Here is a 22,826-nt window from a genome sequence, read left to right on the forward strand (position 1 = left end):
GAAAGTGAATTCGGACAGGACCACTGTGGTATTCCTATGATTAAGGAACAAAAAAATAACAAAATTAGACATATAAGTTCTACAAATACATAAAGCATAAACATTGTATTATGGCAGAAAATAAATAATAACGAACGACAACTTGCATTTTGACCATTAAAAGTAGATAATAAACTGCTTGGGACATGACAATCTGCCCAATCTTCAAGGCTGGCTTGAAGATTTTCATTCTGTCTAGCGTCCTTGAAACCACAAGAACTACCAGCCTGAGAATGCGCTGTCCTGCTTTGGCAAAATGTGCCCTTGAAACTACAATATTGTTAAAAGCTGGGTTGTGGGGTTGATGAGGGAAAATGACTGTAAGAGATTATTCTGTTCTGTCGTGGTTTATTAATAATAATAACTAAATTTACGACCAAGAGGAAGTTAAAGCACGTGTCCAGGGACAAAAATGATATGATCCATATTTTGAAACAACGTGCATCTATTCCGGCCTACTAAATTCTGTGTAAGTAAAGCACCCAGACTGCCAGTCAGTCAGGATATAAAACTCCTGATCCCCGCGCCCTACCCAGTCTTCCTCACCGGCTCTTGCATCCACCCTTTCTCAGGCCCAGACCCCAACAGCACTTATGAGTGTGTGGCCTACGCCTTTAATCCGGGAACTGGAAGGTGGATCTCTATAGAGTTCAGTCTGCCTGGTCTATATAGCGACTTCCAGACCAGCCAGCGCTACATAGTTGTTTGTTTGTTTGTTTGTTTGAACTAGTACGGTAAAGAGACGATGGGTAGAAACGCAAAGCAGGACTACCTATTTGGAAAGCCCCAAGAGCAGAAAGCTAAAGTTCACTAAATCCTAGAACCCGGGAGGTGTGGCCTCATCGCTGGACTACAAACCGGTGCATCATGGGATGACTTAAAGGGGAAAAGCCAAGACCCGGCGCGGAAGATGATGGGAGGCGTTTCTAAAGCCCGCGGGAATAGCCGTGTACCTGCCTTCTCCAGTCTGGGAATATCCGGTGAGCTGGGGTGGGCCAGCCACACCGGGCCCCGCGCGTGTTCCCCGAGCCCACGGCAGGATGCAGCGCCGCGCTTCCTCCGGCCCCGCGATGCTGAATGCGCGTCCTCTGCCCACAGCCCTGCCATGTCCGGCTGCAGACTGCCCACGGGCCTGTGCCCAGACATGTGCCCGGCCTCTGAGCGCGACCGACGGGAGCGCGAGCGCCGCCTGCACCGACTGGAGGTGGAGCCCGGCAGCCGAGGGAACGCGCCCAGAGCCGACCCGCGGCGCACGGTGAAGGAGTACAGCCGGCCGGCGGCGGGCAAGCCCCGGCCGCCGCCCAGCCTGCTGCGGCCGCCCCCGGTGCTCCTGGCCACCGTGCGCTACCTGGCCGGGGAGGTGGCCGGACGCGCCGACGCGTCGTGCGCGGAGGTGGCGGGCTTCGTGGCGGACCGCCTGCGCGCCGTGCGGCTGGATCTGTCGCTGCAGGGCGTGGGCGACGCGGAGGCGGCGGCGGTGCTGGAGGCCGCGCTGGCCACGCTGCTGGCGGTGGTGGCGCGGCTGCCGCCAGAAGAGGCGCGGGGAGCCGCGGACCCGGTGCTGCTTCAGAGGCAGGTGCAGGAGGCCTTCGTTTCGCTGAGGCGCTGCTACGCGCGGGGCGAGGCCCCGCACCCCCGCCAGGCCGCCTTTCAGGGCCTCTTTCTGCTCTACAACTTGGGTGAGTCGGGTCCCAGAGAGCGAAGGGTGAGGACCTGAGGATCTTCAGGGAGAAGTAGTCCTAGCTTCGGCTGCAAAGCGTAGCCAGGGCGTACGGACAGCTTCCATCCCTTAGCAATAGCTTCTCCTTGGGAAAGTCAGTTCGGAAGAGCCATCGAGTCCGTATGTGGACTGTCAATTCCCAAATCAGGTTGTTTTCTCCCTCATAGAGGTGGAGGGAGGTGGGATGGTACTGAGAGGGTTGGCCTAGAAAGCGCTTTCCAAAGTTTTTTAAACTACTGGTCCATGAATGAGTCTGACAGAAGTTGTTTAAAGGTCACCCACCTTCTGTGGGTGGTTTATTCAAAGAAAATCCAATGGGCATGGTGGATGGTGCCTTATATCCGAGCACTTTGGAGGCAGAGGCATGCAGATTCTTTGATTTTTATATGTGGATACAGTGTATTTGGATCATACACAGTGACTTTTTGTTGTTTTTCTAGACAAGGTTTCTTGTGACAGCCTGGGCTGTCCTGGACTCACACTGTAGACCAGGCTGTCCTTGAACACACAGAGATATGCTTGCCTCTGCCTCTCAGAGTGCTGAGATCGCAAGCGTGTGCCGGTGCACCCAGCTACACAGTGACTCTTAAATTCACTAATTTACAAAAGTAGCCCAAGGTTTCAGTGGCCAAAGGAAGGTAGGGCAGAAAGTCTTCCTCAAGACTTCCTCCAGATAGAGAGGAGAAAGTATTGAAGCCAGCACTGAAATCGTTTCGATACTGTGTTGAATAATGATATTAGTTGGGGCCTTTTCGGTTTTTCTTTCTTTTTGGCTTTTCCATACAAGTTTCTCTGTGTAGCCTTGGCTGGCCTCAAACTCACAGAGATCTTTCCTCGGCCTCCAGGCGTGTGCTCCCTGGGCCCTTTGGGGACTTTTTTAATATTCACCCTACCTCCCAAATAATTGACACAGAGACCTATTTATTCAACAAGCTTTAACCACTATAACTGGGCAGATACTCATATTTCTGATCCAGTTATGCCAGTCTGGCTACTTCTCAGCCACGGGTCTGTTAACTTGCCATCTTGCCTGCTTCTGTTGTATCTCTCTGTCCTCATGCTGCCTTCTCCCTCTCTCTTACTTATCCTCCTCTCTCTTTCTCCCCTTCCCTCACTAGGATCAGAAGTTCAGCCTTCCTGTCTCCTCCATCCAGTCATTGGCTCTTCAGCTTCTTTATTAATCAATCAGAGATAACTGGGGAACATTCTTTACACAACTTTGAGGCAGGAGGGTCTTCAATAACTTGCCCATGTCTGCTGTAATCGATCTCGGTGCACAGAAATCAGCATCTGAATACACAGAGCACAAGATCAACCTCTGACAATACTGTACAGCAGTGGGAAACCCAAGTCGGAAATCTTAGGCTTGGGTCTAGCAGGAATAGCCTGTGCTCTAGGGCAGCCTCAGGCAAGCCTTTAAGTTCTTTTGGCCTGTGTCCCCTGTAAATGTAAAACACTGTCCACTTCTGCCTTGTAAGGATTTAGACTGAAGGAGGTCTGGTCTTGTGGCACCTCAAAGAGACCAGAGAAGGGTCTGATGGCTGGAAGAAGGAGAGAGGAAGTAGATTAGCCCCTCTGAGGGGATATGGCCTGAGTTGGCAGGTGGATAGAGCCAACTTCTGGAGCTGATCTTGCCTGGGGCTAGATGAGGTGTGCAGGGCTTGGGGCTGGACGGGTGGCATGTGAGGTATGCCTAATCCAGGAAACATCAAGCATCTTTGTTTGATTCTGCTTCTGGCCCTCCTAGGCTCTGTGGAAGCCCTGCAGGAGGTTCTACAGCTGCCTGCCACCCTGCGAGCCTGCCCGCCCCTTCAGACCGCCCTGGCTGTTGACGCTGCCTTCCGTGAAGGCAACTATGCTCGGCTGTTCCGCCTGCTTCGCACCTTGCCCTACCTGCAGAGCTGCGCAGTGCAGGGCCATATTGGCTCTGCCCGCCGCAGGGCCCTGGCCCGCTTGGCCCGTGCCCTGAGCACTCCTAAAGGACAGACCCTGCCTTTGGACTTCATAGTACATCTTCTGGTCATGGATGGACCCCAAGAAGCGCAGGACCTGTGTCAGGCCCACGGACTGACCTTGGATAAAGGCAGAGTTGTATTCCTGAGGGGCCGCTACTCTGAGGAAGGACTCCCACCCCTGGGGACCTGCCACATGTTAGTGGGAAGCAAGCTGCAGGGACATACCCTGGAGGAGGTGGTCATGGTGGAGGAAGACAAAGACATGTACAGACCAGGATCTCCAGCTTGAGAGGATTTCCTCTCCCCAAGGACTGGATCAGAGCACCGTGGGTTCCTTTTCATGATTCCCAAGCAATAAAAGAACTTGTTTTATTATGATTCCCAAACAATATCAGGAACTCTGTTTGAGGGTGAAGAGGGGAGATAGAGCAGGGAAAAGGAAAGCAGGCTGGGAAAAGGCCTCAAACACTCTGCTTTGGGCCCATGTTTCACCCATTACCATAAGCAGCTGTCCTTAACTGCAGGGACCCCTCCCAGCTGTCGCCTCAAGAGCTTGAGAGTGTTTCCTGGTTGTATCTACTGGCCTCAGAAAGGACTAGGACATCCCCGAGAGAAACAGGTATAAGAGGTACAAGATACAGAAAAAGCCCAAGCGACAGAGCTAGGGTCAGAGGTCAGCCACAGGTTCCAGGGTGGCTGCTGCACCCTCCAGGGCTGTCACTACGATGCTAAGCTGCCTCTGTACTTCAGCCCAAGCTTCAGATCTGGAGGAGTTGATGTCCTGGGCCCTAGCATAAGCATTGGCCAGACCTGGGAATGTGGCAGTGGAGCCTGTGTTGGGTGCCCAGAGCACGTGGCTGAGGAGAAATGACAAGCTGAGAGTCAGTGAGAGGTTGTCTGGAACTCGGCACTGTCCATAGGCACGCATAGGAACTCCTGGTGATCTCTGAAAGCAAGGCCTCAAGCAGTGCAGGGTGGGCCTCATTGCCCAGCCAGCAGTGAAGTGGCTCATGCAGTGAAGCAGGAAACATCTTTGGGTGTGAGGTCATTGTTCCAGCCCCCTCCCAGGTGCTTGGGCAAAAGCTCACCTATAGTATCGCTCCTCTGGGAAAGCCCGAGGGTTCAGGAACGCCCGTTCCAAGAGCATGAGCTGGTCATTGACCATCCGTACCTGCAGGGGACTGGAGACCATGTGGGTCACTATGCAAGCCAGCAGTCCAGCTGCTGGCGTCATGTGTCCCCGAGGGTTCTCTCCCGGACTCCTGCCCACTGCGGCTGCTCACTCAGGGCTGCTCTTCTGCAGTGTCAAGATGCGCTGGTGCAAGGCCGCAGCTGCTGCCTCAAACCTCTGTACTGCGGTCTCCAAGGGCCCTGGGTGGGAAACATCTGGCTTAGCCCTGCCTGGAGAGACAGGGCTCCCCAAGCTTCCGTGCTGGGGTCTGCATACCGAGGCTGATGTTCTGCTGCTGTAACAGAGAGCCGAGGTTCTTCTGGGCGGCCTGCAGGAAACTGTGTAGTGTCTCACTATAGTCACTGACATTGAGCGGCAGGAAGAGGCTGTCGCTGAGCCGGAGAAGCACACTGCCAGCAGTCCGGGCCACAGCTTGATGGCTGCTGAACCCTATGGAGGGGACACAAGGCCAGGGTTGAATTTTCAGCCTATCCTCCTGTTAGCCTCAGAATGCCCTGTCCCTGTCCCCTCCTCACCAGGGTCCAGAAACTTCTCCACATAATCAAATGTGTCAAAAGCCGTGTGGTAGGTAGGGTAGATCCGGGCTGAGGTCTTGCTCTAGAGGAATAAGGAAGAGGGGGTAGGCTTGGGGTGGGAAATCGGGGTACCCACAGTGAGCTACACTTCATGAGCTGTGTAAACACAGCCTCAGTACTTATCACATCTGGGATGTGGGCTTCAGAGGAGGAACTGAGGCTCAGGAATTATTAACACGCTAGCTATCACCCAAGTAGAAAGGGGGAGGAGCCTGGGACTTGGGTGTCTGATAATTGGAATCCCAGCTCCACCACCCGGGGGCAGCAAAGGCAGGGGGAAAGGGGATTTAGAGCATCCACTTAAGACTAGCAGGCTAGATTCGCTGTAGCTCCTACCTTAATCCCCACAAGTGTGAATCTTCTTAGTTCCCTAACATTTTTTTTTGGGGGGAGTGGCGAGACAGAGTTTTTAGCTGCAGTCTTGGCTGTTCTGAACTCGCTCTGTATAGACCAGGCTGGCCTCAAACTCAGAGATCCCCCTACGTCTCCTCCCAAGTGCTGGGATTAAAGGTGTGTGCCACTACTGACTGGCTCCTAACGTTCCCTGATTAGTGCTGATGACCACACAAGCGTCTCCAAACTCAATTCTGCTGAGTCACTGCTGTCCTATAACTGACTGACAACAGTCTTTTCCTCCTGAATAACCAAAACAAGTATCTGAGGAGTACAAACCTGCTCAGGGAGGGTAGGAAAGGTGGCCTGTGTTGCCCAGCGTGAACAGCTGGTTCTAATTGTCAACTTGATACAGACTAGAATCACCTGGGAGGAGTCCCAGTAAGGGACTCTCTAAATCAGGGCGGCCTGTATGCATGTCTGTGAGAGTCTTGATTATGTTCATTGAGGTGGGAGGGCGGAAGAGACTGGCCAGCTTGAGTGTGGTGAGCATAGCTCTGGCAGGCCTTGCCCTTTCCCCTCGGCCCTCCCCGTCTGCCTTGTTGAGAAACGGTTAGACTGCGTTCCTAAAGCTAGCCAAGGTCTGTTCCCTTACTTGGCCACTTCCTCCTCCTGAGGCTAACCACCAAGGTACAGCTATCAAAGTATTTAGGTCCAGCAATCAAAAGCCCCCTTTGGCTGCCCTAGTCAACATGCTCATTTAAAATTAAACACCTCATCCTAATACGGGGTTTCCCCTTTTACCTTTAAGAACTGACATTGCCCTATGTGTCTTGTCAGTCTCCTTCTCCCTTGTCCTCTGTCTCCTGTCTTTGTCTCTTATTCCCCACCCTCTGTTGCTCTGGGGCAAATCTCTTTTGCACTGAAAACTTGGTCTGGGGGCTGGAGAGATGGCTCAGAGGTTAAGAGCACTGTCCTTCCAGAGGTCCTGAGTTCAATTCCCAGCAACCACATGGTGGCTCACAGCCATCTGTAATGAGATCTGGTGCCCTCTTCTGGCGTGCAGGTGTGCATAAAGACAGAATATTGTGTACATAATAAATAAATAAATCTTTAAAAAAAAAAAAAAAACTTGGTCTGAGGTCCTGGGCCAATATTTTTTCCTTTCAAGGATCATACTGTGGGTAGCACCATTCCCTAGGTCAGGGATGGAAAAAGCACAAGTAATTGTGCTTTTACTCATTCCCTTCTGCTCATTAACTGTGAAGGTAATCAAGTCTCTGGAGCTCCTGCCTCTGTGACTTCCCTGCCGCCATGCAGTAGGACCTGGCCTTGTGCTAAAATAAGCCCTTCCTCCTTACAGCTGCGTTGGTCAGGGTATTTTCTCACAGCAACAGGGATCAAAGCTAAGACACGTGCCTGACAGCTGCTTAGTGAGCTTCCCCTGAGGTGTGTTGGCAGCAGTACTGAGAGGGGAGTGGAATGGCGGAGTGCTCACCCGGTCGTAGGTGTATGCCAGGTCCATGGAAGAGATGCCCAGGAAGTGAACGAATGAGGCGTAGTCGCTGCCTGCGCCCAGTGTTCCCATGCTAGAGGAGGGAGGAGGACAGCGTTGGAGGGTGCCGGGTGGACGTGCTGGGCCGTGGTCCTCCTGCCTGTCCGCTTTCTGGGCTCACCTGGGAACCAGGCCGTACACTGGACTGCTGCGGTTGGTGTATCGGATCCAGTTGTCATAGATGCTGAGGCCGCTGGGACCTGGTGCACTGATCTGGTACAGAGAGGGGATCGTCTGCTGGCTCAGGAAAGCCAGCTTCAACAACCAGGCCCCAACTTCCAGATCACCTGTGATTCTTGGGCCCCGTCCTGGCCGCCCTTCACTGCTTAGTCCCACCTCACCCCCTCGCACCTCTTTGGTGGCAGAGAAGATCAGGCTTTGTACAGGCGGCGTTCCCTGGGCCCGGAGGGTAGCATTGGCTGTGAAAGGAGGCAAAGAGGCCTGTTCAGACCCAGCCCCTCCCTTCCTTTCCCCAACCTACTCCCAGCTGCCTGGGCCTCCCGTACCGAACACGGAGATGTCAACATTGATGTAGGTCACCGCGCGCTCCTGCAGCTTGCTGAGGAACTCCTGTGCACGAGGAGGTGGACAAGGAGACGGGGGGGGTGGGGGGGTTGGGAAGAGATGGCCTCGGCCCTTTGCTGCCCCCTCCAAGGACTCCTGCCTACTCCTTTGAGGGCCTCACTCACCTCTGTGAATTCCGTAGAGCCGATGAGCCCGAACTCCTCCGCCCCCCAGCTGGCGAATATGATGGTTCTGCGAGGTCGCCAGGTACCTGGAGAGAAGAAGGCATGTGGGGTCTGAGGGCAGGGTCCTCTGACCCGGGGTGACTTAGGGAGTAGGCCGAGGACACTGGAGAGAGGGAGAAGCCTGTGGGCCTGACTCCCAGGACACACAGGAGGCTCCTGGAGATGGCTGCATACATCAATAATTTGTTCCTTGAGGGCAGGGGCTGGCACCCAGGTATTTATGTCTCCAGAGCTTATGGCCTGGTTCAAGTGAGGCCTGAAGATGAAGAGAACAGAAATGACTCTGGGGCTTCTGGGGAGTGTCCAGGAGAGAGGATGGCCTCACCCTTCTTTAGCAAGGTCCCCAGGACTCGAGAAATCTCCAGGAGGACAGCTGTGCCGCTGCTGGGGTCCACTGCCCCGTGTACCCAGCTGTCCCTGTGGTTTCCGTAGATCACATAACGGTCTGAAGGGAAGACCAGAGTCAGAGCGGCAGAGAAGGGACAAGAGAGGGCAGGCAGGCCAAGGTGGGCAAGGACCCAGGGAAACTTGAAGAGGGGCAGGATTTGGTGCAAACAGGCTCACCAGGCTCCACAGCCCCCTGGATGATTCCCAGGACATTGGAGGAGGTTCTCAGCTCCAGCTTGTTGTGGACACTCACTTTCACCTCACTAGGAGTGGGATGAAGGATGTGGTTAGAATTTAAGCCCTCCCCTGTCCCCATGTCACATTCAGTACAGGCGGTGAAGATGGTCTGCTCAGGCTCTGCCTATAGGGTGCCATGCCTTTTAAGGCAAGTCTGTCTGTTCTGGGGACGCTCCAGCACTGAATCCTCAGGGGAAGGAGTGCTGGATCCTCAGGTAGGGCAAGGGGTCATAGCTAGCTAGAGAGGGAGCTGAGCAGCCAGGGACAGCCAGGGTAATGAGAGGAGCAGGCAGGAAGGAGGTTGAAGGTGTCCATCTCTGAGTTGGAAAGTGAGGCTAACTGAGGGAAGATGGCATGTCAGTTAATTGCCCTGTAGGACTAAGAAAGGCAGTAAGTGAAGCTGTCCCTCCTTTGGCTGGGAGCCTCCTTGGCTTGGGAAGAGGGGACACCTGGTGGCCAGGGATGCTCAGATGGGGAAGCTGACCGTGGCCAGGAGTGCCCTGTACAGCATGCTCAAAGAAGGGAGTGGCTGAAGGGGGAAGTGGGTGGGAGGGGCAGGGAGACCCCATGGGTTCAGGTGGGTCACAGTCATTTTAATGAGCTTCTTCCAAAGACTAAGCCATTCTGGAGAGGGTTGGGAGACCACCTTCTTGAAGAGGGAAGAAGGAAAGTCAGGAAGAGGGTATTGGGTATCAAGGGGGAAGGGAAGGAAGACAGAAGACCGGCCTCACCTGCCTGTTGAGAAGTTTCCATTCTGCTTGAAGCCTGGCCCCAGCTTGTAGTCACAGCCCAATGCTCCCTGCCAGGAGGCTGGGGCAGAGGTTCCGTTGAGGTTGCTGGGGAGGAGACAGTGCCTGTGAGGTGAGGTTTGGTATCTGCAGGTGTCTGGGGTCAGGACAGATTGGGCACAGGCTCACCACAGCAGGTCTTTCGCATCCTCAAAGCCTATAGGCTGGGCGGGAATTGGGGGGAATCCAGAGATGTTGTGACGGTCCAGGCGGAAAGAAGAGGGGTGGGCTGGAAGGTAGGGAGTCAGAGGGTCCCCAAAATACTCATAGTAGGAGCCTCGCTCCACACCAGAGGGAGGCAGGCACCAGGAGTTCGGAAAGGTTTCACTGGGCAAGCTCTTCCCGTCGTTGATATCAGCAGGGTCCGTGTACACCAGCAGCCCTACCACTCCATGTTTGGCAGCATTGATGGTCTGCAGAAGGCAGAGAAGGCTGTGTGACGGGTGAGGACAGGCTTGCCTCCTCCTCTCTTCTCTACATGGAAAGCAGAATTGCTCCGTCTTCCCATGAGCAAGATAATATTGGTGCAAGACACTTAGGTAGAACTACTTGGTCCACGAGGGGATATCCGGCTGGAAACATGGGAGACATCCTGTGATGGAATACTGTGCAGGCATATAAAAGGATGAGGTATAAGTCATTTGTGGTGGCTAATGCCTGTAATCCCAATACTCAGAAGCAGAGGCACAGGACCGATGTGCAGTTGAGGCTAGCCTGGACTACAGAGTGACACTCAGTCTCACCGGTGCCTGCGATTACAGGCGAGTGCTACAGACTTTCCAGGCTGCTGGGAATAGGACTTAGAGCCTTGTACATGCTAGGCAATCATTCAACCTACTGAGCCACATCTCCAGGCCAACAATGGCATGTTATCCTGCCTTGAAAAGGAACAAAGTCCTTATACAACCTCAAGGAACCTTGAAGTGTTAATTTAAGGTAGGTGAAATAAGTCAAATACAAAAGAATCCATATTGCAAGGATGGTTTCTGCACTCCTTGGATCTCAGTATTCAGGAGACTAAGGCAGGCAGATCCTTGGGAGTCTAAGGTGAGCCTGGTCTATATAGAGAGTTCTAGGACAGCCAAGGATATAGAGAGAGACCCTGTCATAATAAAACAAAACAAAACAAAAACCCATAAATGTTGTATGATTACATTTGTAACCCCATCACAAAGGGATGCCCTCTTCTGGCCATGGAAAGCACCTATACAACATACACATACATAGATAGATACATAAAAAATGTCTGAAGTCCTTTGTCATTAAAAAAAAATAAATAAAAGTTGGCAGGGCTGGAGAGATGGCTCTGAGACTAAGAGCACTGGCTGCTCTTCCACAGGACCTGGGTTCAGTTTTTAGCATCCACATGGGAGCTCATAATCTATAACTCCAGTTCCAGGGGACCTAATGCCCTTTCTGGCCTCTGTGGGCACTGCATTTACAAAACACTCATACACATCAATTAAAATTTCAAAAGAAAATGGAGGGTTGTAGAGATGACTCAGAGGTTAAGAGCACTGTCTGCTCTTCCAGAGGTCCTGAGTTCAATTCCCAGCAACCACAGAATGGCTCACAACCATCTATAATGAGATCTGGTGCCCTCTTCTGGCATGTAGGCACACATACAGGCAGAATACTATATAAATAATAAAGAAAATGGAATTGAGGTTATCAGAGGCCTGTGGTGCAATGAGAGGAGAAATTGTTAAATAGAATTTAGTTTCAAAAATAAAAAGACTAAATTGTAGCAGCCCACAAATTTTATTTTATTATCATTTTTAAATTTTATGTGCATTGTTGTTTTGACTGCACATATGTCTGTGTGCAGGTGTCAGATTCCCTGGAACAGGAGGTACAGACAGTTGTGAGCAGCCATGTGAATGCTGGGATTTGAACCTGGGTCCTCTGGAAGAACAGCCAGTGCTCTCAACCACTGAGCTATCTCTCCAGGCCTGGTGACCCACACTTTTAATTCCAGAACTCAGATCTCTTTAAGTTTGAGGCCTGCTTCATCTGCAGATTGAGCTCTAGCCAGAGCTGTTACACAGAAAAACCCTGTCTCAAAAACAAACAAACAAAAGAAAAGAGAAAGGAAGGAAGGAAGGAAGGAAGGAAGGAGAAGAAAGAAAAAAAGAAAGAAAGAAAGAAGAAAAGAAGGAAAGAAAAGGAAGAGGGGGATTTTCCTTTCAGTTGTATCTGTGTATATCTGTCTGTGTGTCTGTATGTGAGTATGTACATATGAGTGCCAGTGTCTGAGGAGGCCAGAGCTGCCAGATCCCCCTGGAACTAGAGTTTTAGGTTGTTGTGAGCCCCTGACGTGGGATATGTGAACTGAACTCAGGTCCTCTGCAAGAGCAGTATGTACTTTTTAAAAAACAGTAATTCCTTTTGTATAAGGTTCTTTTTGTTTGGTTGTTTCTGTCTCTGCTGTACTGGGATTTGAACCTAGGACTCTGTGCATGCCAGACAAGCACTCTGCCACCAAGCTATAACCCTGACCCAAGCAATATGTTCTTTTAATAGCTGAGTTATCTCTAGAGCCCCTGGAATGTTGATTTTAAATAATCCGAAAGTGCCGAACATAGACAGTAATGATGGTGCACACCACCAATGTTCTTAACACACTGTAGACTCTGAGATGGTGACAGAAAAACCAGGCATGGTAGTTCACAACTGTAATCCTGGAACTCAAAAGGCTGAAGCAGGAGGATCACGTTGCGTTGGAGGTAAGCCTGGGCTACATAGTGAGTTCTAGGCTAGCCTGGAATACAGCATAAGACCCCAATCTTCCTACACACCACTTAGAAAAAAGAAAAAAGATAAAGGTTGGGCATGGTGGTGCACACCTGTAATCCCAGCACTCAGGGAGGCAGAGGCAGGTGGATCTCTGTGAGTTTGAGGCCAGCCTGGTGGTCTACAAAGCAAGTCCAGAACAGTCAAAGCTCCACAGAGAAACCCTGTCTCAAAAAAAAAAAAAAAAAAACCAACTAAAAAAGAGAGCGATACTAGCAAGAATATAACTTGGTCGGTACAGCCCTTTCTGACCATGGACAAAGCCTTCAGTTTGATCTCCAGCACCATATAAACCAAGCCTGATGCACACCCGAAGTGTCAGCCTGTGCTGTGTGGAGGTAGCAGACAGTGGCTACTCAGGGTCATTTGTGAGCTACAGAGTAAACTCAGTGCTAGCCTATGCTACCCCAGACCCTGTCTCATAAACAAACACATAAATAAAAATGTAAAATGAAAGGCAGAGGCTGGAGTGTAGCTCAGTGGCAGAACGCTTTTGAAGAATGTTGCTTTCCAAGAAGATCTGGCCAAGAAAACAGAGCTTCCAGTGACCTCAGACAACAAACTATGTTACATTAGTAAGAAAAAAAGCAGGAGGGTCTGGAGAGATGGCTCAGAGGTTAAGAGCACTGGCTGTTCTTCCAAAGGTCCTGAGTTCAATTCCCAGCAACCACATGGTGGCTCATAACCATCTATAATGAGATCTGGTGCCCTCTTCTGGCATGCAGATACACATGCAGGCAGAATACTGTATACGTAATAAATAAATATTAAAAAGATAACACAGAATGCTAAAAAAAAAAAAATCTTTGCATGTTAAGTAACCCTGTAATTCTAGTTTTACCTTCAAAAGGCACTTGACCCTGTGCTGGCTACTTTTTTGTGGACTTGACACAAGCTGGAATCATCTAAGAAGAGGAACCTCAGCTGAGAAAATGCCTCTATCAGATCAGCTATGGGCAAGTGTGGGTGGATTCTTGACTAGTGATTGATACGGAGAGTTCAGCACACGGTGGGCTTCGATACTCCTGGTCATGTGATCCAGGCTTTTAAAAAGCCATGAGGAACGAGCCAGCCAGTAACATTCCTCCTTGGTGTCTGATTCAGTTCCTGTATCCAGGTTCCTGCCTTGAGTCCCTGCCCTGGCTTCCCTCGGTGATGGACTGTGACCTGAGGGTTGTCAGCTGAAATAAACCCTTCCTCCCCGAGTTGTTTTTGTCATGGTGTTTATCACAGCAATAGATAGAAATCCTGACTAGGGGGCTAGAGAGATGGCTCAGAGGTTAAGAGCACCCACCGCTCTTCCAGAGGTCCCAAGTTCAAGTTCCAGCAACCACATGGTGGCTCACAACCATCTATAGTGAGATCTGGTGCCCTCTTCTGGAGTGCAGGTGTATATGCAGACAGAATATTTGTATACATAATAAATATTAAAAAAAGAAAGAAAGAAAAAAAAAACCCTGACTAGAATTGAGGAAGAGAACAAACAGCAGCCATCCCCACCTCTTCGGTGCGTGTGCGTGTGCGTGTGCGTGTGCATGTGCGTGTGTGTGTGTGTGTGTGTGTTTATGCAAGAGTCTGTACACATGTACAGGAAGCCAGAGGTCAGTGCCAGGTGTCTTCCTCTATCCCTTTCTACCTTCTCTCCCTGTAGACCAGGTTAGTCTCAAAGTCATGGAGAGGCTCCAGTCTGGGCTTAGAGGTGTAAGCCACCACGCCTGTTTTTTTGTTTTTTTGTTTGTTTTTGTTTTTGTTTTCCTGACCTGGAAAACACTATGTAGATCTGGCTGGCCTGGAACTCACAGAGATCTTTCTACCTCTTTAGGGACTTAATCCCCTCTTGGGGATTAAAAGTGTGCTCCACTTCAACCTTATTTTTTGAAATAGGCTCTCTCCCTGAAATCTAGAGCGCTCAATTCAGCTAGATGGGCTGGCTTGCCATCCAGTGAGCCCCAGGACCCTATAGGACATGTTACTGATGGTCTGTTTGCTTTGGTTAACCCCACCCCAGGCCCAGGAGTATAAAAGTTGCTGTGAGCAGACACTAACTAGACTCTGGGCCTGAGCTCAGTACCCAGAAAAGGAGTAGACTTTACAAAGGATGAAAGGAGAGGGACACAAACAAAGCAAGGCTCAGGAACGTGGCTGGCTCCCTACTGAGCTCCGGAATGACTTCCTGCCTGTGTTTCTCCCCTTCTCATGGTATAATCTCCTGGCTGGGGAGGAAATGCCAGTTTTTAAGACATTAGCCTGCTGCTTTCATGGAACACCAAGTCTCTGAATAAAACACAACTTAGAGATTCAACTCCTGGACTGGTGAGACGGTGTAGCAGGTCAAAGGTGTTTGCCACCAAGCCTGATGACCTGATCCTAGGACACACATAGTGGGGAGAGAGAGCTGAGCCCTGAAAGTTGTCCTCTGTTTCCACACACCAGGAACATTCTTCCCTTCAAAAATAAATAAATCAAATAAACAAATAAATAAAATAAAATGAATAAGCAAATGTAAAAAAAAAAAAAAAAGGTTAACAAAGATTTTTTTAAACCTTTAAAATTTCAGCAATGGGGGTGGGCAGGGAGGCACATTTTTAATCCTAGCACTCGGAGGGGGCAGAGGCAGGTGGATTTCTGTGTGATCGAGACAAGGCCGGTCTACACAGTGAGTTCCAGGACAGCCAAGGCTTTATGAGACAGAGAGAGAGGCTCCTGTGGGCCCCGGCGGTGTGACCGCAGATGTTCAGGTGACCGGATGACCGCAGCTCACAGCCCCGCCTCTTCCCAGCCCTGCTTCCTATCTGCTCTCTCCCTCCTGTTTTCCTGTCCATCCCTGGCCCTTCTCCATCCAGACCTCAGCATGGTGAACGTTACTCACCTTGGCCCCACGCCCCACGCCCCCATAGCGAGTCAGGGCGATGGTGCCGCTGAGGTTGATGCCCCGAGCCTCTAGTTCCTTGAAGTCCTCTTCGGAGCCTCGGTTGGCATAGACGAGGAGTCCCTAATCCCAAAAGGGGAGATCTGTAGAGGCAGGCTTGGCCAAAGGCAGGTAAAAAGGGGTGCAAAGATGGAAGAGCAGCAACAAGAATTTTGTTTCTGTTTCTCCACCTTACTGTGCACCCTCTTCTCTGTCTAGGAGTGCGATACAAGATTTTGGGCAGGGACTGCTAACTAGCGTGTGTTGATGGACTGACTGACTAACTGATGGAGGCTAGGAATAACAAGAACATGTGTAAGATTGGGGGTTTGAGGGCTCCACTTGAAGCACACTCAGATGTCTAGGGGACCAAGAAGAGACAGAATATGGCGGCGGCAGCGGGGGGTGGGGAGGTGTTGTTCCCGGCTCACCTTTGGGGTCCCAGGGGGAGCATAGGCAGCATAAGGTTGCAACACGCTGGGCCCCGCCTGCTCCCCAGTCAGGTTCTTCTCGAAGGGTTTGAAGGAGTGCAAGACAGTTCCGCTGGGGCCCACTGTGCAGGAAAGGCAGAGTCCGCACCACGCCTAGCAGCAGCCCTCACCACCCCGGCATTCCTGGGCAGGACCTCACCGACTTCCACAATGTTAGGCTGCTCCGCGCTGGGGAAGGAGAGCAGGACCTCATACTCGTAGGTCTTGGCTGCATCCAGGCCAGTCACAGTATCCTTCCAGCGCTCCAGCACCAGCTGCACCAGGGCCTCGTCCCGAGGGCTGGAGGCCACGTGCGGTTCCTTGGAGAGTTCTCTGCAGGGTGAGCCGGGGAGGTTAGTGTGTCTCAGGGGAGGCCTCTGGCTGACAGCGGTTTGTTAGGGTCGATCCGCTTCTCACCGAAGGTTCTCTCGAATCCTGCTGGCATCCAGTTGTTTCATTATGGAGTCAAGGATCGCCAGGTCCAGGCCCTGGGAGTCTGAAGCACTGGGGGCCGGAGGGTCAGTTGCTTTGGGGATGGCAAAGTGGCCCAGAATGATCCCTAGCCCCAAGAGGGCAGCAGCCCCAACGCCCACCCCCAGTATTTTCACCCAGTGCATCCTGTGGAAACAGCCTGACAGTCCTGGCTGGGCTTCCTTATATATTTGGTGTTGGGCTCGTTAACCATTACTCAAGGGTGGTGCTGTTCTTTTGCCCCTGTGCTGACAAGCCAGGGAACATCTTGCAGTGCGAACAAGGAGTTGACACCTAGACCACATTTGGCACTGTTCTCTTGAAAGGGCCCTAGGAAGGAACCAGCACAATGCAGGGACACCACTACTGGCAAAGGGAATGGTCCTTCCAGTTTTGCAAAACTGATAACACATCAGGCCTGGGAGTCAGGATCCCCAGTCTACACAGGGCCCTGCAGACTGCCCCACTGTGAGCACCATTGTCCTCCCTGGGGATGTTCAGTGCCGGTACCATGCTGGCTTGAGCAGATTTTTTTTTTTTTTATTCACTCATTTATTTATTTTTAGTTCAAATGATGTCACTTTGCTAGATAAGTTGTGAGATGTTAAACAAACCAATTAGCTTCTCAGAGCCCATTTTCTTTGCTAGGAGATGGTGGCAATGGAAACCTTCTTTACAAAACCTTGCTGATGTCTTCTTGAAGCAAGATGCCATCCTGCCATCCGTAGAGATGCTTAGCCCCGTGTCAGAGCATGAGAGGAGGGGAAGCTGGCAGGATTTTCTGTTTCTGCCCCTCAGTTTGTGAGAGGAGATGGTGATAGGTCTTCTCTGCCTACAAAATGAGCCAATTCAAGCCAAATTAAAGTATAAAGGAAGGTTTATTGGGGGCGGCTCTCAGGAGGGTTCACAGTTCCCAAGGAACCGGGGTGAGGGAAATTGCCATGCAGAGGGAGACAGAAGTGGGGGCAGAGAGGGAGAGAAAGTGCATGCGTAGAAAGAGGAGACAGAGGGAGAGAACCAAATGCTTTGGTATGTTAAATTGGTGCCCCAGCTGCTTGTCCTGCCAAGGTCAGAATCCCAACCGAAGGAACCCACATCACCCAGGCAAAGCAAGGTTCTCCATCCCTAGATGTGGAATGTACCCATCAGTCTTTCTTTTCAAAGACAGAATCCCATTGTGTAGCCCTGGCTGGCCTCTAGATCAGGGTAGTCGCAAACTCACAGACATCTGCCAGCCTCTCCCCTTTCTGCTGTGATTAAAGGCTGTACCACCATGCTCTGTCCTCATTCATCCCATCTGTCCCTCCCCCATCCATCTTCTCCTCCTCCATCCTCTTACCCTCCCACCATCCCACCCCTCTTTACCCATCTTCTTCTCCATCCTTCCACTTACACACTTATCCATCCACCCATCTTTATCCCTTCCTGTGCTTTCACCTTCACTTATGCAGCTCTAGGCCAGCTTCATGGCAGGCCCTGGGGAAGCAAAGTCCAGCAGGGCCAGGAAAGATAGACAGGCTTGATGATTATCAGGGCCAGGGCTATGGCCTTGGGTCTTATCAGAAGATTGTTAATTTGGAGAGCATACAGCTTCCTTAAAAGGAATGGGGGGGAGGGGGGAATGACAGTTGCTAAGGTTAGTTGACAAGCTGAGTCACAGAGGTCCTGATGACACCCAGGGCATAGCCACACCCTGTCCTGGAAAGATTTAGTTCTTTGAACACTTGAAGCCAGGGTGGACACATAGACAAGAGTGAGTGTGTAGTTATGCTTGGGTATGGCTTGTGCTTCAGAACATGGTGGACCACATCTGTATTCCTCACATTTGAGAAACCAGCTCAGGCCTGGCATGATGGGACCTGCAATCACAGCCCCTGGGAGGTGGAAGCAGGAGGATTAGAAGGTCAAGACCAGCCTAGAAAACAGTGAGTTTGAGGCTAGCCCCTGAGACCCTTCACAAAAAAAAGTGTTGGAAAGAGGGCTCAATCAGTGAGGTGCTTCTTTCTATTCCAGGGTGAGGAGCTGAATCCCATCTTCAGTACCTCTGTAGAAGGTTGAGCATGGAGGCCCCTGTCTATAACCCTAACACGAGGGTTGGGGGAGTGGGAGGGGAATCCTCAGGTCTGCTGGCCAGCCAATGTAGCTGAATCTGGGAGCTCTGGGTTCAACAAAAACCCCTATCTCAAAAAATAAGATAGAGGGACTGAAGAGATGATTCAGTTGGTACAGGACCCAGGCTCAGGTCCCAGAACCAACATGGTGGCTCACAACCAATCTCCCCTAACTCCAGTTGCAGAAGATCTGACTCTCTTCTGACCTCTGCAGACGCCGGCATGCACACGGTGCGCAGACATGCATGCAGACAAAACACCCAGACAACAAAAATAAATCTTAACGGGCCAGGCAGTGGTGGCACACGCCTCTGATCCCAGAAAACAGGAGGCAGAGGCAGGTGGATCTCTGTGAGTTCAAGGCCATCCTGGACTACAGAATAAGTTCCAGGAGAATCAAGTCCACCACATAGAAACCTAGTCTCAAACAAACAAACAAACACCCTCAAAACCAGTTATTTAGATGGAGGTCAGAGGACATCCTTTGGTATTTTTATCCTTTCATTTGGAGGTCAAAGGCAGGCCATCAGGCTTGGTAACAAGTTCATCACCATTAAGCTTCACTGGCAGCTCCTTCTCCCTTAAGCCCACACACCATCTCCCCACCCAGCCCTCAGCTGACCAGGGCTTCCCAGGTCACTGCTCTGACAGTCTCCTAGCCCTGGCCCATCCCCTTGTCCTGCCCTCTTGGTAGCATGGCAGAACAGGCAGTCTCCATCTGAGGTCAGCCTCCACCCTGGGACCTGAAGCACAGCCTCTTATAACTCAAGGGTGTGTCCTGGCAAGTCTTCCTACTCCCCCCAATCCTGTACACAAGCACCCACACATAGATGTTCAACATGTGTGAATGTATACATGATATGAAAGCACACATGTTCATCCTACACACACACACACACACACACAAAAGGAAGCCCAAACCTACTTCTCCTGGGCCTCTCAAGCCAGGAAGAGGGCAGATAATAACCAGAATTCAGTAGGAAACATCACACTGAATCCCAACAGGAGCCTCTGCCCTCAACAATGCTATAGATAAAGCCTGTCCGGTCGTGGCTCCACAGCTGCAGAGGCCTCAGCTGTGATTAGAGCAGGAAGCAGGGGTGAGGCTGCAGCTCTGCTCACGCTTAGCAGCTGTCCTGTCACAATCTCTAGGCAGGAAAGCACCAACCAGCTCTGCGCTCCCTGGGAGATGGCACCAGAGCGGACACAGGGCAGTTGGTCAGCCAGCCCGGTGTCTTGAGGACGGGAGCGGTCTGGCAGTGTTCTCTCAGACATCAAACCTTCCTTTGAGTACCATATCTGGGGGAGCCCCGTGTGACCTGAGAGGCCCTGCAGAGCTGTCACTGCGGGCTTCCCTGTGGGACTTGTGTTTGAAATAGACTTTTCGCCTGGTACTGCCTGCCTGGTGGTGTCAACAGGAGTGGCCATAGGGACTGAGTTTAGAAGCTGAAGCTGAGGTCTGCAGGGCCAGGTGGGTTACTGACATCTATACTACTGTGGCTGAGAGCTGGCTAGAGGCTAAGACCTGCTTACTAGTAGTCTGGTCACCTTGGTAGTGCCTAGCAGCCCACTTTCCTGGGTTCCCAGGCCTGAGGCCTTTCAGAGGGAACTGATCAGTTAGGTCACTGATGTCAGCTCTTGATGAAAGTCCTTGGGGGGATTATTTCCTTCACTGGAGCCCCTAAAAATTCCCAGTGTTTTCCTTATTTAGTTTATATCCACTCTGCTCTGAAAGGAAGTGGGGCACAGACCTCCTCAGTCTGATATAAGTTCCATCTTGTCTCTTACTAGGTAAGGAAAGTAACTTTTATCTGCCTAACAGGACAGTTTGGCTGTGAGTTTCTGGAGTTTGAGTTCCCACCCAATGGGAAATTGAGATATGCTAATAACAATTACAAAAATGATGTCATGCTCAGAAAAAGAGGCTTGTTTACGTAAAAGTGGGATGGAACAATTGTTGCTGACAGTGAAATCTTGTGGAAGAGGATGTGGTGTGGACCCCTCGTGACTGAGCTGGCAAGAGCTTGGAATCACCGCTGGAGACAAATGTATTTCTTTTGCATCAGGAATTGGCTGCAGGCTAGAAAGATGGCTCAGCTTGCCACACAAGCCTGGGCTTCCTAAGCTCAATGCCTGGAGCCCACATAAAGGTGAACAGAGAGACCTCTGCACCTAGTGCTCTCTGACCTCCGCAAGCATTGTGGCACACGTGTCTCCCCCTTATTGTTAAACATAATTTAAAAATTTGCTCCTTATTAATGTCAACAAATCAAAGGGTCCAAAAGGCTTATGAGTATTTTATTATCTTGCCCAGAACCCAAGTATTTAGTCTTCAGTCCTATTGGATTATACTTCAAGACTGAGCCAATCTAAACTGAATGATGTGGATGCGAGCGAGGTGGGAATATAATTATGGAAATTCTGTAGACATTGGGAAAATGTTTTGTATGCAATGAATGATAGTCTCTAATAAATGTGGGAGGAGGTCCTTCACCTGATAAGTGGGTTATCATTTAGCTGCTGGACAAAACTTTCCTGGTCAACCTCAGCAGTGGGTGATTTTCTTAGGGAAAATGCTAAGACTGCTCCTTGTACAGCTGGGCCACTGGTCAAGGACTGGCAGGAAGTGGGTGACCGGGGATGCCTGGGACCCCCTCCAACCATGTGAAGATGGGGTCTCTGCAGAGATGTACTGTAGAATAAAGCTGACGGGGGTTCAAGCTGCCTCTCAAGCGTGTCGCTCGGCTACTGTGCTTGGAGGAATGCCTAGGCTACTGCAGTGTCAGCCCGAGGGAGCAGGGGGCCGGGGATGTGTGTCAGCAGTAAAGCACTTGCCTTGGCAGTGAGGCCTTGGGTTTGGTTTCCAGCACTGGGCGTGGTGAGAGAGTACAGCCGATTAGAGGAGCAGCCACCTCCTAGATGGTGTCTGCAGGCACGAATGTCACCTGACTCCCACCCCCCTCCTTTCTAGAGTTTTCTGTCCTCTTTAAGCTTTCTTAGAGGATTGGAGAGGAATTCCAGCTCAGGCTCCATAAAATTAGATTATTTACCTAAAGCAGATTAGGATGCAACTGACTTTTCAACTTTTCCCTCCCACAGCTATTCACTCTCCCTAGAACCCTACTAACCCTTGATTTGCTGTCTCTCTCTCCTGCTTCGCTGCTTTCTCTGCCCTCCACCCCCGGCTAGCTTCCCCTCTCTTGCAGATGGTCCTGGCCATGTTCAGTCTACCACTTTCTCTCTCTGCTCTGGACTCTTCCAGTCGCCTCTGGCTGTTCTCTCACTCATCTCCACAATAAAGCTTTTCTCTTAACCATATCATAGCGTGATCATGTCAGTTTATACAGCTGTCTTTATTATTTTCCCACTCTGTAGGTTGGGCAGGTTAGCTGGCCTGAGAGCTTCTGGGATTCTTCTGTCTCTGCCTCATGCTGGGCGTGCTGGGATGTGCAGCCACTCATGCTATGCTTCCCACTGTTAGGTAAATTCTGGAAATCTGAACTCGGGTCCTCTGGTTTGACCAGGGTTTTACTCCTTGCGTCATCTCCCCAGTCCAGCTTGGGAAATTAGGACTCCCTTCACAAGCACATTCTCTCTCTCACTTTAGGAATTGTGGGAGTCTAGTGAGGCCCCCAGGCTGGAGCATACTGAAGGGCAAAGATCTCAAGAAGCCACAGACCAAATCTAAGTGCATCTCCAGACCCTTGGGAGTTCCTACCATCTTTCTGCTTCCCAACCCAATGACCTACAAAAGGGTGGTGACTTGTCCAAGGTCACAGGTAGGAAGGGGTTCTTCCCAGCCTCCTTAGAGTTTATCTGCACCCTGAAATTACAGCCTTGATCCTCAGGGGTGAGAGTACAACCCCTTCCTGTTCCACCCCAGAACCTATCATAAGAACATCCTTGAGTGAGTCTGAGGGCCAGGCTGTCAGGGTTAGGAAGGTCCAGAGACCTAGCTCTCCTCAGAGTAGCTGGATGTCCACCCATCCAAGTGCCATGCCCATGGATGCTTGATTCTGCAACTCAGTAGGGATCTTTATTGCTGGTGCTTAAAGAGGGGCTAACTGGTGGAGCAACCTCCTGGTACATTCTCTGGCCTCAGGCCCGGCCAGGGTTGACTGACATTCCTGTGAGACACTATCTCCTGAGAATAGGGTGGCTGCTGGCAAAGGTATGGGAGGCTCAATGGAGTAGTGCTAGGCGGAAGCCCTCTTCGGCTGCATAAGAGCCAGAGCTTCCTCCTGAATGCTCTGCTTCCTCTTGTGTGATCCCTGCTTCCTCCTGAGTGATCTCTGCTTTCTCCTGGGTAATCTCTACTTTCTCCTGGGTGTTCCTTCTTTCTCTTGGGTGATCCCTGCTTTCTCCTGGGTGATCACTGCTTTCTCCTGGGTGATCCTGCTTTCTCCTGGGTGATCCTTCTTTCTCCTGGGTGTTCCTTCTTTCTCCTAGGTGATCCTTCTTTCTCCTGGGTGATCTCTGCTTGCTCCTATCTGATCCTGCTTTCTCCTGGGTGATCCCTGCTTTCTCCTGGGTGATCTCTGCT

At 51.1% G+C, this 22,826-nt stretch overlaps 2 protein-coding genes across 3 annotated transcripts; one reads left to right on the forward strand and one right to left on the reverse strand.

Annotated features, from left to right (window-relative positions):
- The first annotated feature begins 784 nt into the window (after positions 1-784).
- On the forward strand, positions 785-4,103 carry Sac3d1 (SAC3 domain containing 1). 2 transcript variants are annotated; one of them, XM_055610625.1, is made up of 3 exons: positions 950-1,019; positions 1,138-1,718; positions 3,507-4,103. In XM_055610625.1, exons 2-3 carry the CDS (start codon positions 1,145-1,147, stop codon positions 4,001-4,003), a joined length of 1,071 nt encoding a protein of 356 aa, XP_055466600.1. In that variant the 5' UTR covers positions 950-1,019; positions 1,138-1,144; the 3' UTR covers positions 4,004-4,103. The 2 variants fall into 2 exon arrangements, with proteins under 2 accessions (XP_055466599.1, XP_055466600.1); XM_055610624.1 differs by having other exon boundaries at positions 785-1,718.
- On the reverse strand, positions 4,059-16,318 carry Naaladl1 (N-acetylated alpha-linked acidic dipeptidase like 1). The gene is made up of 18 exons (XM_055610623.1): positions 16,119-16,318; positions 15,862-16,034; positions 15,663-15,784; positions 15,193-15,315; positions 9,660-9,943; positions 9,474-9,578; positions 8,683-8,768; positions 8,444-8,563; positions 8,059-8,144; positions 7,876-7,939; positions 7,721-7,788; positions 7,491-7,582; positions 7,313-7,403; positions 5,422-5,503; positions 5,162-5,335; positions 4,998-5,085; positions 4,803-4,895; positions 4,059-4,571 (listed from the first exon to the last, which is right to left on the reverse strand). The coding sequence occupies exons 1-18, from the start codon at positions 16,316-16,318 to the stop codon at positions 4,382-4,384; spliced, it is 2,241 nt and encodes a 746-aa protein (XP_055466598.1). The 3' UTR covers positions 4,059-4,381.
- Between the last annotated feature and the right edge of the window lie 6,508 nt (positions 16,319-22,826).

This window comes from Psammomys obesus, unplaced genomic scaffold, assembly GCF_907164565.1.
Source record: "Psammomys obesus unplaced genomic scaffold, mPsaObe1.curated_primary_1811, whole genome shotgun sequence".
In the NCBI taxonomy this organism is placed as follows: Eukaryota; Metazoa; Chordata; class Mammalia; order Rodentia; family Muridae; genus Psammomys; species Psammomys obesus.

Coding starts and splice junctions, on each gene's coding strand:
- Sac3d1 (XM_055610624.1), top strand. CDS start 950: ATGATGGGAGGCGTTTCTAAAGCCCGCGGGAATAGCCGTGTACCTGCC. Junction 1,719..3,506: donor CTTTCTGCTCTACAACTTGG/GTGAGTCGGGTC, acceptor TGGCCCTCCTAG/GCTCTGTGGAAGCCCTGCAG.
- Naaladl1 (XM_055610623.1), bottom strand. CDS start 16,318: ATGCACTGGGTGAAAATACTGGGGGTGGGCGTTGGGGCTGCTGCCCTC. Junction 15,316..15,662: donor CTCCCCCTGGGACCCCAAAG/GTGAGCCGGGAA, acceptor TTTTGGGATTAG/GGACTCCTCGTCTATGCCAA. Junction 9,944..15,192: donor GCGTGGGGCGTGGGGCCAAG/GTGAGTAACGTT, acceptor TGCCTTCTGCAG/ACCATCAATGCTGCCAAACA.